The 14,952-nt window shown below is 33.0% G+C and overlaps 3 protein-coding genes across 6 annotated transcripts; 1 reads left to right on the forward strand and 2 right to left on the reverse strand.

The window, feature by feature from the left end:
- Nucleotides 1–3,716, reverse strand: LOC146917379 (cysteine--tRNA ligase 2, cytoplasmic-like). The gene is made up of 8 exons (XM_085719197.1): nt 3,325–3,716; nt 3,046–3,109; nt 2,758–2,919; nt 2,179–2,349; nt 1,811–2,092; nt 1,606–1,731; nt 705–992; nt 1–589 (listed from the first exon to the last, which is right to left on the reverse strand). The coding sequence occupies exons 1-8, from the start codon at nt 3,615–3,617 to the stop codon at nt 239–241; spliced, it is 1,737 nt and encodes a 578-aa protein (XP_085575323.1). The 5' UTR covers nt 3,618–3,716; the 3' UTR covers nt 1–238.
- Nucleotides 3,717–4,288: 572 nt separating this feature from the next.
- Nucleotides 4,289–4,774, reverse strand: LOC146917380 (uncharacterized). Its single transcript, XM_085721874.1, has one exon. It carries the CDS (start codon nt 4,772–4,774, stop codon nt 4,289–4,291), a length of 486 nt encoding a protein of 161 aa, XP_085578000.1.
- Nucleotides 4,775–5,540: 766 nt separating this feature from the next.
- On the forward strand, nt 5,541–10,107 carry LOC146917381 (uncharacterized). 4 transcript variants are annotated; one of them, XM_085719198.1, is made up of 8 exons: nt 5,541–5,696; nt 5,774–5,876; nt 7,195–7,274; nt 8,113–8,442; nt 8,695–8,771; nt 9,478–9,520; nt 9,595–9,657; nt 9,913–10,107. In XM_085719198.1, the coding sequence occupies exons 1-8, from the start codon at nt 5,607–5,609 to the stop codon at nt 9,967–9,969; spliced, it is 843 nt and encodes a 280-aa protein (XP_085575324.1). In that variant the 5' UTR covers nt 5,541–5,606; the 3' UTR covers nt 9,970–10,107. The 4 variants fall into 4 exon arrangements, with proteins under 4 accessions (XP_085575324.1, XP_085575325.1, XP_085575326.1 ...); XM_085719199.1 differs by having other exon boundaries at nt 9,595–9,989; XM_085719200.1 differs by having other exon boundaries at nt 5,548–5,696; nt 8,113–8,452; nt 9,595–9,989.
- The last annotated feature ends 4,845 nt before the right edge of the window (nt 10,108–14,952 follow it).

A 14,952-nucleotide genomic window follows, 5' to 3' on the forward strand; every position in this document is an offset into this window, starting at 1 on the left:
TATAGCAAAACTTCTAAATAAATTTTTAAAGAAAATTGTCAATCACTTTGAGACTATCCATATAATTGTCACAGCCAGTAAAACTAACCCTAAGTCAGGACTTTAAAAATACTAACAAAAAATAAAAAGTATAAAATTTGGTGGTAACCTCAAATTGATCTACAATCTTGAAGCCTAGTGTTATAACAATATATTTCTGTATTAATCATATAGCTATGCAGGGGTATTAATGCAACCTTCATGTTGATGATGATGCATGTGATCCCTTCCCTTCACGATCCGCGGGTCTTTCCTCCACCTTTTGACTCACCGCAAGTGTTGATAGCTTTTCTTCTACTTTGGTTGTCTTGTTGTCTGTCGAAACAGCTTGTGCAACAAGTGGTTTACTTGGGATGCATGGCCTCCAAATTATTTCGTTGTTGACATCCTCAAGTGAAATACCCTTTGCAGTTAGATCAGTTCTAATGCTATCACTTTTGGAAAAATCCTTATTAATCCTAGCTTGCCTTCTTTCTTCAATCAATTTTAGCACTTCCTTTTCTGTCAAACCTGCTCTCTTCAACGCCTTATCTTTCAACTGCTGCAGAACCTGATGCGCCAATAAAAATTATCATCCTTCCTTTTCGTGATGGCTTTCCGAAAGTATAGGCATCTCTAAAGATTAAATGCACAATAGACAAGTTCACTTAAGTAAAACATGTTACCTCGGCATAGGACAAAGAGGACAACAATCCTAGTACTTTCAAAACTTCTCTGACTTCTTTCTCAACTTTCAATATGGATTGTTTGAATTGCAAAGATCTATTCATGAATTTCAAGGCCTCTAGGAGAGCACCGGTTAGTATTACTTGTGTCTGCAAATCATCATTCATTTCTGTTTGAAACTCCTCTTTCAACTTATTAACACACTTTTCGGCAGCCTTAATTTGATCTTTCTTCTCAGTGTCTTCTTGTAGAAATGACGATAAAGCGTCTCTACAATCTTCAAGAGTCTAACAACCAAATAACAAAATCCTTCTTAAATTAAAAGTACATCATAATAGCTAAAAACAATTTCTCTAGGGATATCAATAAAGCATTTCTGTATCAAAATAAATAAATAAAGCATTTCAATATTTTAAGGTATCTGTAGTTTTTAATATTTAGGTAAATAGATCCAAACAATAACACTTCTTCAAAAAAGATCCAAACAATAACAAGTTTGTGATGAAGTCAAGAGAGTTTGTTCTTTCGGCAAAGAAAGTTGTGCTGAATAAATTAATAAGGGTAATTCCGTTTTTTACTATTATTATTCCTAATCCAATGAATTAGCCAATACAATGGCCTATATTTGGCAGCAGACATGGCTGCTGACATTGCCGCTGCCAAGGATCCGAATCAGAACTTAGACATGTAAGGTAGTCCGAATTGAAACAAGCCCATATATACAGAAAGTGAAAACAATTTTTTTGGTCATAGAGTATCAGCAAATATCTTCTCTCTAGAAATTATGTGTCAACACATCTCCATATAAAAACATAAGACAATTAACTTGAGAGATGAACTTCTCTGTCAACACATAACCAACGAAGCAGAATTTGTGAAACAGATTATAAGAGGCTATACCTGAAATATATAATAAATAGCATCAGACGAAGTCTCCAGCTGTTCGATGGAGTAATTTAGTGGAGCTCTATAATGAGCGCTAATCAAGAAATGTCTCAAAGCAAGTGGATGGTAACTTTCAGTGACCTGCAATAGAAACAAAATCGTGTGAAAATTTGACAACACTTGTTAAAACTTGAATATCAAAAAGTTGTTCAGGTCTAACCTCGCGAACAGTGAAAAAATTTCCTAATGATTTCGACATCTTCTCATTGTTGTTAGTCACATGCCCGTTGTGCAACCAATATCTGATGTCACTCTCTTTGTCAGCAGCCCTGCTTTGAGCAATCTCATTTTCATGATGAGGAAAGATCAAATCAAGTCCACCACCATGAATATCAAATTTATGAGATAAATAACACGCACTCATTGCACTGCATTCAATGTGCCATCCAGGCCTTCCGGGACCCCATGGACTGTCCCAGCTGGGCTCTCCTCGCTTAGCAGCCTGCAATTATTATCATGAAAATGAAATGAGTAATATCCCAATTATAACTGAGAATATGTTAACAAAACTGGCAAGGGTTCTTGCACCTTCCACAGTGCAAAATCAGCTGGGTGACGCTTTCTTGAGTCAACAGCCACTCGTTGCCCAGCTATATTATGTTCTCGCCTTTGCCCAGACAGCGCACCGTAATTTGGAAATTTCTCAACAGAATAGAAAACATCTCCGTCAACCTCGTAAGCATAGTCATTGTTGATAATCTGAAAAGTAACTTAATGATTAATCTCCCATCAAATGCTTAAATAATTCCTTCAAACTAAAGGAAAAACATGCCACACTAAAGCAAAAAGCATCAATAATTTAAGGAGGTTGAGGAGGAAGACAGAAAATCTAAACTAAATATCACTAGAGCAATGAGCAGAGCACAACATAAGTCCATTAACAAAATGTACATGACACATCATAGAATATACATATCATTTCATAAAAAAGTGGCCTTCACATTTATCTGTCGCAGTCATCAGGTAATTAACAAATTATAAATGCACTGTCAACATTGGCATTCTATTGAAATGAAAGTGATGCAGAAAAAAATATTTTCACGTCGGCAATTCCTCTAAATTTTCGAATAAAAGCAAAAGAAGGCAATCAAAATGGAAGAGTAAAACCTGGGTTATCATGTCCTTTATCTGGTCAATGTGGTCAGAAACACGAGGCTCCTTAGTTGGTCTTTCACACAGAAGATCAGACATATCAACATTATATTCATCGCAAAAATGTCTGCTCAACTCCAGAGGATCCACACCTTTCTCATTTGCTCGCTTAATTATCTGCAGCAATGGTGATATTAGCACACAAGAATCATATGAGGAACTCATGTAAAACAGTACCAATGCTACAAAGTCAGTTAATTCAAATCGAGCTTTATAGATTACAGCAGCAAGTTAAGGTCTCACCTTGTCATCAACATCGGTGAAATTCCGCACATATGTGACCTCTTTACCCAAATGTTTAAGGTACCTGCATGTTTACACAATCAAACAAAGTACAAACAACAACAACAACTAAGCAAAATACAAACAACAAAAAATATCTAGAATAACATAATATCTAAAATTAAAGAAAACAAAATTAAAAACCATAACATGGGCTTCGTAGAGAATAGAGAATGAAAGAAAAGATTGAAACTTTGCAAAGTAAAAATTAAAAAGAGAGATTGGATAGTGATTGGATACCTAACGAGGATATCAAAAGAAACGGCGGCACGTGCGTGACCGAGATGACTGTAATCATAAGCTGTGACTCCACAGACATACATGGAAACTTTAGCTTTTACTTCAGGTTCATCAAATATCTCCTTCACGTTATTCTTGGAATTGTATAACTGCAATTTTTGAACTTCTTTCTTTTTTCTTGGTTTGAAATTATTCTGTTTGGCTACACCATTACCAGGAGGTTCGCTTCCCTTATCGCCGCCGTTATTAGCCTCGGGTTGTGGTTTATCAATTTCTGAGACAGAACTTGCCATAGTTTAATCGAGAAAATAGTTTATTCAATCGCAAATCGCAAATAGTTTCGATGTTTGTTCTCTCTCAATCGCAAATCGCAAATAGTTTTGATGTTTGTTTACTCTCAATTTTGTTTTCCTTCGGTTTTTATACTCTTTTTTCTGTTTTAATTTTAAACAATTTGATTTTTTTTTTTGACTAAAACAATTTGAAATTTTATTTAATCAATGTATCTACTAACATGATAACATAATAATATATTCTTCAAAAATATATATCAAATAACAATATATAAAAACATTATATTCCTTCCTTAAAAAAAACATTATATTCTTAAAAAATATATAACAATATATATATATATATATATATATATATATATATATATATAATGATTTTTTTTGAAGAAATATATATAATGATATAATCATTATAGTGTATCAATATGTTAAAAATGCTACTCTAGTAAAATTTCATAACTATCTTGTTTGAACGCATGATCTTCTTAATTTGTCACAATATAAAAACCAATTTTTTTTCTTCCGCGATAAGCTCTAAAATGCCAATCAATTAATTTTTTAGCTTCATCGTTTAGAAGCATAACTAATTTCCTATGAGTCCGTAGGAAATGTGTAAGATTCTAAAAAGCCAATTTTTTGGCTTCAACATTATGTGAATCGCGGTACCCCTGCTAGATGACCAAACTGAAGAAAATGATCACGGAGGACCTCTGGAGCGACAAAAGATACATGTAACCACTGCGACACAGAAACTCACAGATTGCCAAATGTTGCACAATGTAAAAATAAATGGCTAGCTGACTCTTGCCCACTGCACCCGCTAGCACATTGGTAGCATAATGTTGAAGGACACGGCGCCTCACAAGATTATCCTTTGTCGACAGACGGTTGCGAAGAAGACGCCAAGCAAATAAAGAAACCTTAAGCGAAACATATTTATGCCATACACTATCAAGTAAACCCGAAGCAGGAGGCTCATACACCGATGTAAGAAGCTGATAATCCCCTTTCACGGTATAGCCATGAACTGGATCGAGCAACCATTTCCACCTGTCAATAGAGTAATCCTCCAAAACAATATCATGCAGCAAAGCACAACACTCTGTGACACACTCCTCCTCCCAGGGAAAAAAGATGCCTCCTCCACACCCAAGCATCGCCCCCAACACCCCACCCTCTACTTGCCATAGCCTCCACCGGCACTTTAGTCACTTTAGCCCCAAAAATTGACTAGCAAAGTCTACATTCAGGGACTGTTTTACAATTTCTCCGCATTCAGGGACTAAAGTGTCTACTCATTTCCCATTCAGGGACTAAAGTGACTAATTCCCCAATTCTAAAATAGTTGATGATTGTGCACTTTATCAGTCAAAATAGTCATTGACGCTAAAATAATCCCTCAATACTCACAATATCTTTTTTCATATAAGAACAGATGATAATAAGTAATTATTTATAATGACTGATATGACAATAAACAAATATATTGAAGAACTAATATGACAAAACTAATGAGGTTAATTGACAAAAAAATTGTTAATTTATTTTTGAACAAAAAATTGTTTTTTGGTCAAGAGTGAACTTTAACTATTGGGGTGATAGTTATTTTGATGTGTGAATATGTAAAGATTAGTCATATAGTCATTTAATGTATCAAAATTCTAAAATAGTTCATGATTGTGCACTTTAATAAAACTAATATAACAAAACTAACGAAGCACTTTAATCTCAAAGACTATTTTGACTAATGAAATACACAACTACTAATATTTTAAAATTTTGATACATTGAAAGATTGTTACGACTATTAGTTACACATTCATGATCAAAATCACTATGACCCCTATTTTTTTTACACCTAAAATTTAGTGAACTTTAACTATTTAAGTAAAGAAAAAGAGTTCCTTCAAAAAAAAAAATAGTAAAGAAAAAGAGTTTAATGTTCTCAAAAAATGAGAAAGTTATCTTACTGAGCTTGTAAAACCAGCAATGAACTCGGAGACGCTCCAACGTGACCGTGGAACCAATGCAACTCACAACAACGCCGTCGTAACAGAGAGAAGGTTAACACGCAGCGAAGTAAGTTCAAAAAATCCTCAAAACTTTCTTCATTCACTCGTGTTTTTGAATTCAAACAAAACCGTTCCGTTTTGCAGATACTCGCAAAGAAGAACGCAAATGAACAACTCATCAAAGCAGCTTATAGCAAAAAGGATCACCTCGATTCTTTTCCCGATTATCGCCGCTTCGAAATTAACGGTAACCGCTTTTGAGTTTGTTAAATGCAGTTAGATTAGTTACAGGATTATGATCGGTTGTTAGTTTTCTCACTCAGAAGTTAGTTACACATTAAAGGCCTGTTTGGATTGGTTTATTTGAGCTTGGGAGAACTTATGAAAATAGCTTAAGACAGAATTCATAAGCTTTTTTCAACTTATTTTCATAAATTCTCCAATATAACAACTTATAGCTTACGGAAACAACTTACAGAATACACAAAAACAATTGAACATTGTTTTATCTTTTGCTATAAACATAGCTTATGCAAGCTTATACATAAGCGCTTGTGATATAAGCTGCAAATAAGGTGTTTATCCAAACAGGCCCGAAGTCCCTGTATGGATAAACACCTTATTTTGTGCGCATAGCTTAAGTGCTTATCATTGTTTCGTACGTATAATTTATAAGTTGTTTTCATAAGCTATTTTAGAGAGCTTAGAGAAATAAGTTGAAACAACTTATGAACATGTCATAAGTTGTTTTCATAAGTTTTCCCAAGCAATATCCTAAGTGCTTATGCCAGCAGATAAGCTCAAATAAATCAATCCAAACATACCATTAGGCTTTGTTAGTGTTTGGTAAAAAATAGCGGATAACTTATAAGCGAACTAATAACGGATAAGGTAGCCGATATTAGATAAACTAACTTATGGAATTTGAAGTGTTTGGTGAAATAAGTGTTCAACTCAGTTTTTTTATGACAATTGTGATTAACTTAATTGAGAAATATAAAACGATATTTTTAATTAATATTAAAAATGAGTTAAAGAATTAATTAATTTTTTTCAATTAAGACAATTTGGGTGAAAATGAAAAAAAATACTCATATAAACTATAAGCTCAAATACTACTCAGTGTAGCATCTCAATAAACACTATAAACTCGTGAATAAATACTATAAGATCGTGAGACAATGACCATTACCAAACATACAAGCTTATTTGCTAGAAACTATCCGCTATCAGTTAGCAGTTTGGTCTTGCCAACCAGAGCCTAAAATGATGAGTTTCTAACTTTCTAACTGAACTGTAACAAACCGCTAATTCAACGAACAAACTTAACTGATTTTCTATCTACTTATAACTAATCTATCCCCCAAAATTTAAGCTACACCCAACTTGTACTAAATACATTACTAATTACAGGAGTGAACAGTGATAGTAACCTACAGTTTATAAGACTATAATAACCATTAATATTTCAACATAATTATGGTAATGTGATGATATTGATGTTCATGTTTGAAATTCTTGTTTGTTGCTTCTAAGTGCGTGCCTAATTTTAACCTTATTTCCAGGTCTCTCAGTGTGTTTAACGTCAGGACATGACACTAAACTTTCCTCTCCTATTAAACAATATATACAAAGACTTCTTAAGGTAAAAATAATACTAGAGTTACTTTTTTTTTGAAGAAGCCAAACAATACTAGAGTTACTTAACTGAAATGTATATATGTTTAAACAAATTACAATTATACTTGTTGAGTATGGCTCAAATTCACGGATAAGTGGCCAGACACTCGAGCATAGTGAGTGGATCTGTAAGCGCAACGTAGTGGATTGAGAGGTCATGCCTTTGAGCATGGCTCATTCCTAGGGTTATGACTACGATCTACGAGGGTTGAGAGTGCGGGGGCAAAGCCCTCATGGTCATGGTACAGTTTAGGGGTAAACTTGTAAGTTAGAGTGTAGTATTTAAACACAACTTTGTGCTCTGTAGCTTCCAGCATTGCATTATTGGAAAACTACAACAGTCGTTCGGTTGTTTGAGATGTAGGCACAATTGGCTGAATTCCATGTCCTTTCTTGTCTGCGTTTATTTATCTGTTTGTGTAGAGTTGGGTTTGCGGTATACCCAAGAGTCACGAGAGATATCTATCATTTTTCCCTTTTGTTCATGATTGTCGTAATTGGTTTGTGCTCTGTTCCAAAAACGCATCTTCATTGTAAGAGAAACAAGAAACAGACAATTAGTTAATCAAAGCTTTGAATTTTGTTTTTTCAGTTGTTTATACTATCATGAGGGCAAGCCTTGGCACAACAGCAAGGTTTTTGCCTTGAAACCTCGTGGATCACACTTTTCCACCTTATTTTTGTTTATACTATCATAAATCGGAACAGCTGTTCCCTTTTTTATGTTAATGATATGCCCGAGTTAGCTTATTCATTGAAATGGGTGGGCTAACCAAAAAAACTTAACTTGTCTAAATCTACAGCTTAACATGGAAGGGCCATATGGATCTGAGTGGCAAGAGGAAGAAAAGGTGAAGCGTATAGAAATGGTTGATCCTGAAGCACGCTATATCTTTGTGCATGAGGTTACTAATGCAAATGCTGACGAGACGACAACAGTGTTGACTGAGGAAGATCCTTCAACTAGTCTTCCAGAAGATAGTGGTCCCTTGGTTGGATTTGTACATTACCGATTTGTTTTGGAAGAAGAGGTACCGGTACTTTATGTGTACGAACTACAGCTCGAGCCTCGTGTCCAGGGGAAAGGATTGGGAAAGCTTCTAATGGAACTTATTGAGCTTATCGCCCAAAAGGTACTTTATGGTGTTTTTCTAAACTCACTCTGACTTTTGATGATAATAGAGAATTATTGTTATGTTGCAAAGGACACAACTTATAGTCTAGGGAAAGATGATGAATTGTTGAATTATGAATTTGTGAACTTTGAAGAAACTAATTTCATTTATTGATTGATTTATACTGTTCAATTTATTGATTTATTTACAGGCTTGAGTTTAATGACCCATCTAATATGATCTTTGATATTTTTTTAACTTTTCTTGTAGAACTGCATGGGTGCTGTTGTGCTAACTGTTCAAAAGGCGAACATATCAGCTATGAATTTTTACACAAGTAAACTAAGGTAATATTTTCAGAGATGTATGCCATCGTTGAATTTTTTATCTCTTACGAAAAGTACATGTCAAGTTTGATATGAATGAAAGGGAAAAAAATATGTTACATCCCTAATTGCTTTCGTATAAGCCTTATTAATTTAATTGTATTTCAACCTTAATGCATTCCAGAAAATATGTGTCTGATTTTGAGCAGGCATTCCTGAACCGCATATGTCTACAAAAAAAGAACGATTCATTAGTTTCATTATGAAATCCACATATATATCTATATTATATGTGTAATAGACTTATATATAAGGGTATGTTTACCCTAGCATCATGTGGTTATTTGCACAATCCTGGACATGTCAATCATTATTACAATTCTAATTTCAATTTATAAATTTGTAATGATAATGTTAGTTGTTATATGTGATGATTATACATGAACTTGAAGTAAGAACAATGGGATCGTTAGAGTTATTGCTGTATCTTGATTCTCATAATAAAAAGTTAAGGATCTTTGCAGGTGTTGTAACTGTTTCTATTTTCTACTTTCAGAAACTCTCCTATTTTCTACTTTCATAATTCTCATAATATTTGATTTTAGCCCAGGTTATCTATCAAGATATCATCCTAATTACTTTCTAGATTTTTCTGTTATATTACTTTTCCCCTCCCTTTTTATGTTTAGTCTTCGTTTTGTTGACGCATGAGATATTTCTGTTACAGATATATCATATCAGCCACGTCACCTTCTAAAGTTTATCCAATGGTATGTACCCCCTCCAAAATCATAAGTGTTATGAAATTCTATGCACAAATTAATTTTTCGGTTCTCATATGCAGATGGAGAAGAGTTATGAAATTCTTTGCAGAATATTTAATGATGAAGCTAAAACTATTTTTGAGGTAAACCACTCGGTGCATCATTAGATTGATTATCTATAATACGATCAATAAATTTCATAAAACCTCTTCTAGGTTTCAAGGTTTTATCCTCACTCATTCTGCACTGAATTCCATAAAACATATTCCCCTTTGGGCTATTTGTGTAGATCATATCGGCTATTGTTTTTTGTTTAAAATTATTTTACAGCACTTTTTACATTTTTCTTACTCTAAACGGTAAATATTCAATTTTAACATGATTATTCCATGTTGTAGTACTTTTGGCAACATGATGCAAACAAAAATTGTAACAACAAATGCCTTTTTCATTAGTTCCATGATATCTTGGATGTATTAAGTTTAAAAATGAACAAGTTAATTTTAAATCTCCATTCATCTGTAACTGCTGGATCATCCGCATTCTTGTTGACCCTTCTTATCAATACTTAAGGATCTTCTCCTTGCAAACTCTACTATCTTATATTGGAATTACCGCGATTTCTCTCTGATGATTATATTTCCAATTATATCTTGTTCAATGTGAACATGATGATAGTTGTTAAATGAAAGAAATTCTTATTCTTCAACTTTTTTGTGGGATGATACGTTATCTATTTCAGTTAAACTCCTCTGATTGTTACACACAACTATTTGTAGGTGACTGAGAAAAAGCTCTTGATTACAATTTTTTATGTAAATTTACAAAATTTTATTTAGATTCATAGTAATAGTTATCGTACCAGATTTGTGGCGTAACTGTTTTTTTTAATGAGCTTAAATTTTATTGTTATTATTAAAAAAGAAAAGTCTGGGGGGATTACAAAACTCAGGAAAATAAAAAAAGCAATAAAGAATAGTCCGACTGGGTCAGATTTCAATGATTATTGTCATTTCGTCTATCTATCAAAAACTATATTAAACATAATTGACATCTTTTTTATGCTCCATGTCACAAATTTTGCCAATAAAGAAAAGTCCGACTAGTTCAGTGTTTCTCCTGCTCATGTCACAAATTTTGGCATCTTTTTCCTAACTTCCTTGGGTTTAACATAATTGACATGGTTAACTTAGTGGTACTACTTTCTCAGGGTTCACAACTATATCATGTTCACAACTATATTAAATTACAGGAATGATAAGTGAACCCAAAAAACCAAACACAATGCAGACACCATATATCATTGTAGCATTTTACATCTTTTTTTAATTGTTTCTTAATTTCCTTTCCTTCCCTCTCCTTCAAGACCATTTCTCCCGTCCATCCTTCTCTATGTTCAACGCCGATTCTCTAGCCACCACCGTAACTTCTCTCACTGTTCATCGCCGTCGTCACCGCTGTCGTCTTCTCTTCTTTCAATCTTGTAATCGTGTGAGTTATGATCGGATCTGCGGCGGCGAGGACGGATCTGGTGTCAGTTCTCGTCGGAGTTTTGAACAGATCTGAACAGATTCCGGCGTTGTGAGGGAGAAGTAGGGGTCACCGGCGGCGTGAAGTCCTGGCCGTGATGAACCGATTGAAGGGACTGCGATGATGGTGAGGACGATTGCAGTAGTGGTTAGCGATGAGGACGGTGGTGGGGGAGGACAGTGGTGGTGGCCGGTTGCTGACAAAGCAGACCAGAGAATCAACGAAGATAGTTATCAACGAAGATAGTTATGAATCAAGGGTTTTTTGTAATTTTCTTATTATAGTATTAGTAGTAGTAGATTATTTTTTTTGGTGGTGGCCGGGGGGTTCGAACCCCGGGTGGTGGCCGGAGTTCGAACCCCAGACCTTGCATTTATTATGCAATGTCCATACCAACTGAGCTAAGCTCACGAGGACATTAGTAGTAGTAGATTAGTAGTAAAAGTAGATATTTAAATTTATTGTGTGGAATTGAAATAATAGTTTTCCGTAATTATCATGATAATATATTGGCTTTTAAGAAGGACAATTATGAAATTTTGTTGGATTTTGATTTTGATATATTTTTTTAATAAATATATTGTTTTTTTAATAATTTTTTTATATATTGTTAGTAGATTAAAAAAACAAATAATATTTAAAATTTTAAAGTATTCCAAAGACTTATTAATTTTGCAACAAAAACACAAATATTGGTGGAAATTTGTTATATCAACTTATCCGTGGAAGTACAAATTAGGAACAATTTTTTTTTTAGAGAAAAAATTGGCTACACCTTTTTGTTTTTAATTAAAAAACAAATAATGTTTTAAAAGTATTCCAAAAACTTATTAATTTTGCATCCTAAAAAATAAATATTTATGGGTTGAATTTGATGTGAAATTTTAATTGTTACAAGCCCTATAGTGTAAATTAATTAAGATTGTATACCTAAATATAATTAAATAAAAATTAAAAGTTACCTTATTAAAATTGATTTTTTTTATATAGAAAAATTGACTCATTTAGTTTTCATTGGTTGATATCTTAAAAAGGTAAATACCCCTAAATAAGAGAGGGTATAACAATTTTGTTTAAACGTGGTGACCCTAAGTAAGAAATTATTGTATTTGGACACGGTTTCCAAGTAACAAAAGACAAGTGACTCGAAAATGACTTGATCATTCTTTTTACCAAATTTTATCAACTTTTGTTTCTTTTATGAAACTAAATTTATACCTTGTACGTCCCCCTTAATTCACACATCTTAGTTACAATTGACAGGAGAAATTTAATAATACCCGTGTTATAAATATTATTACTTAACGCCAATTTAATAGACTTGATCACAATCTCTTTTAATTTTTATAAATTTTTCTAGAAAATTTTTATTTTTTATGATTTTTTTTCGTTTTTTTTATTTTTTTAAGAATTTTTTATTAAAAAAAATCACAAATGCCACGTGTGCACAATTAAAAAAATAAAAATAATTACACAGTCAGCATGACACGTCAGCAGATTCTGCTGACTGGTTCAGGTGAGGGACTAAAAGTGGAAGAATCTCAAATGTTAGGGACAGAATCTAAATTTTTTTTTACAGGGACTAAAACCGGAATTCGCTCATATTACAGGGACTAAAAGGGGTATTAACCCTTTTTTTACTGAAATTCAACTAGATTGAGTAGTACAATACACGTTTATATTTTATACAGAAACCGGTGAGTGCACACTTCATCTCTCTGTATAATTCTCTTCGGGGCTCCCCCCTCATGTTGAACATTGCAACCTGTTGCTTCCTTCAAATTGCACTTAAATTTTGAGTCTACAATTTTGTTTTATTCGCTTGTGTGTATTCATCATTTCCTGTTCTAGTTTCTAGATTCATTTTGTGCTAAGTTCGCTATTTCTGATGTCAATTGCTATTTATTATTCTATTCTATAAGTACATTCAATTTTTTTTAATGTAAACTAAACGATACTTTAGTCTTGTAGTAAAACTTGTAGTAAAAAAACAAGTCATGGATCTAGAAATTTCACTTTCCAACTCCACTAATGCCCTTGTGAAAAGGTAAATATAAAGGGCTATTTGACTTGTAAGGTCTTCATGCCTCGGACCGTCATCCCCTCACCTTAAATTTTTATCATAAGAAAAAATTATACAAAGTCTAATAAAGGTCACACAATTTTCTTATTATAAAAAAGAGATGTAATTTTTTTGTTCTTTTTCCAATCAATGTATTTTCATATAGTGCAAAATGAAACTTCATTCATCTACCATCGTTATCACAAAACAAAGGTTATTGAACCTTCACTATTATTAGGTGGAAATATATCAACACACTTCTTAAAGTCCAAACAGTTTAATTATTTAAGAGCGTGAATAGGAAAGAAAGAAAACACTCACCCATACAAGTTGGAGTTGTAAGCTTTTGTCCTTCTCTGCTTGGGATAGTTACATGAAAGAAAAGTCGCATTTGGAGGGTGCTTTATTAGTAATGAAGATGCACTGCATTGGAGGTGTTTTATTGTTAATAAATTTCTTTAGACGTTGGGTGACATTTTAATGGAGGACATATAGTACTTCATTTGTATAATTAAAAAAACAACAATATGTGTACATTCACTATTTTCTACATCTATTTAACACCTCATTTTCTTTCTATCTCTATCTTTCTATCATATTATCAACTTATCACATCTCTTCCTCCTATCTCTCTTATAGTGTTTACGCCCAAAGGATGTACACAACATTTTCCTTAAAAAAAGGATATGGAAAATGTTTTGGGTGTTGGTTGGATGACATTCTAATGCAAATCTTCTTCTTGTTTTGAAGTTTAAAAAGCCCTAACTTTAGGCCTGCAAAATAATAATCATTAGATTTTATAAGTAAAAAGAATCCTTTTTTTACTAAAAGTAAAAACAATTCTTATATACACCTTCATTTTCCCAATACTTATTTAATGCCTCATTTTCTCTCTTCCTATCTAATCACTTATCACTTTTATAACATCACTCTATTTCTATCTCTCCTCTAGGTGCAAAATGAGCAATGGGTGTACAAGAAAAAAATCAAGTAAACAGGCCTCATATGCGGATAAAAAACCCACATATATTAATATTAGTTTTAAATCTCACTATTGAGTTTTGGTTTTAAATCTCACTACATCCTTCACCCCTACAAATTACCAAAAATTCCAATATTATCCCTTTTATCATTTATGTTTTTACACTTATTTTTCATCCTCACTTTCAATATATGTGTTCACCCCTACATGACAAATCCATGTTTGTATTTTCAGGAAAAGATAAAGGGTTTAATATGTGATTCGTCCCTGCAAATAGGGGTCGCTTAAAATTTCGTCCCTGCAATCGCTAATCCTTTTTTTCTGCTCCTGCAAAGTTTAATCAGTTAAAAATTCGTCCCTTGACCCAGTTAATCACTGTCACGTCACTAATATGATGAGGTGGCACTGCTAATTGGTTCATATGCACGCGAAAGGACAAAAATACCCCCTTATTTTTTTTCCTTAAAAAAATTTCAAAATTTTGAATTTTTTTTTTAAATTAAAAAAATCTGAAAAAATAATTAAAAATCATAAAAAATTTCGGAAAAAAATCTTAAAATTAAAACTGAAAAAACTTAAATTTTTCCGAGAAAAAATCGTAAAAAAAAATTCGGGAAAAATCTGAAGAAAAAATTTTGAAGGAAAAAAAACAAAAAAATAAGCCATGGGTATTTTCGTCAATTCCCATGCCATTTTCGTAAATTGCTAACGTGGCAGTGATTAATTGGGTCAAGGGACGAATTTTTAACTGATTAAACTTTGCAGGGAAAAAAAAAGGATTAGCGATTGCAGGGACGAAATTTTAAACGACCCCTATTTGCAGGGACGAATCACATATTAAACCCAAAGATAAAACGATTCCAG

This window comes from Medicago sativa, chromosome 6 (genome assembly GCF_051527215.1).
Source record: "Medicago sativa cultivar Bolivia chromosome 6, Bolivia_mono, whole genome shotgun sequence".
NCBI lineage: Eukaryota > Viridiplantae > Streptophyta > Magnoliopsida > Fabales > Fabaceae > Medicago > Medicago sativa.

Excerpts from the sequence above, each read along its gene's own strand:
- LOC146917379 (XM_085719197.1), bottom strand. The coding sequence starts at position 3,617 with ATGGCAAGTTCTGTCTCAGAAATTGATAAACCACAACCCGAGGCTAAT. Across the intron at positions 2,350-2,757 it reads TAAAGGACATGATAACCCAG|ATTATCAACAATGACTATGC; the intron begins GTTTTACTCTTC and ends GTTACTTTTCAG. Across the intron at positions 590-704 it reads CCTCTTTGTCCTATGCCGAG|GTTCTGCAGCAGTTGAAAGA; the intron begins GTAACATGTTTT and ends TTGGCGCATCAG.
- LOC146917380 (XM_085721874.1), bottom strand. The coding sequence starts at position 4,774 with ATGCTTGGGTGTGGAGGAGGCATCTTTTTTCCCTGGGAGGAGGAGTGT.
- LOC146917381 (XM_085719198.1), top strand. The coding sequence starts at position 5,607 with ATGAACTCGGAGACGCTCCAACGTGACCGTGGAACCAATGCAACTCAC. Across the intron at positions 5,697-5,773 it reads GAAGGTTAACACGCAGCGAA|ATACTCGCAAAGAAGAACGC; the intron begins GTAAGTTCAAAA and ends TCCGTTTTGCAG. Across the intron at positions 7,275-8,112 it reads ATATACAAAGACTTCTTAAG|CTTAACATGGAAGGGCCATA; the intron begins GTAAAAATAATA and ends CTAAATCTACAG.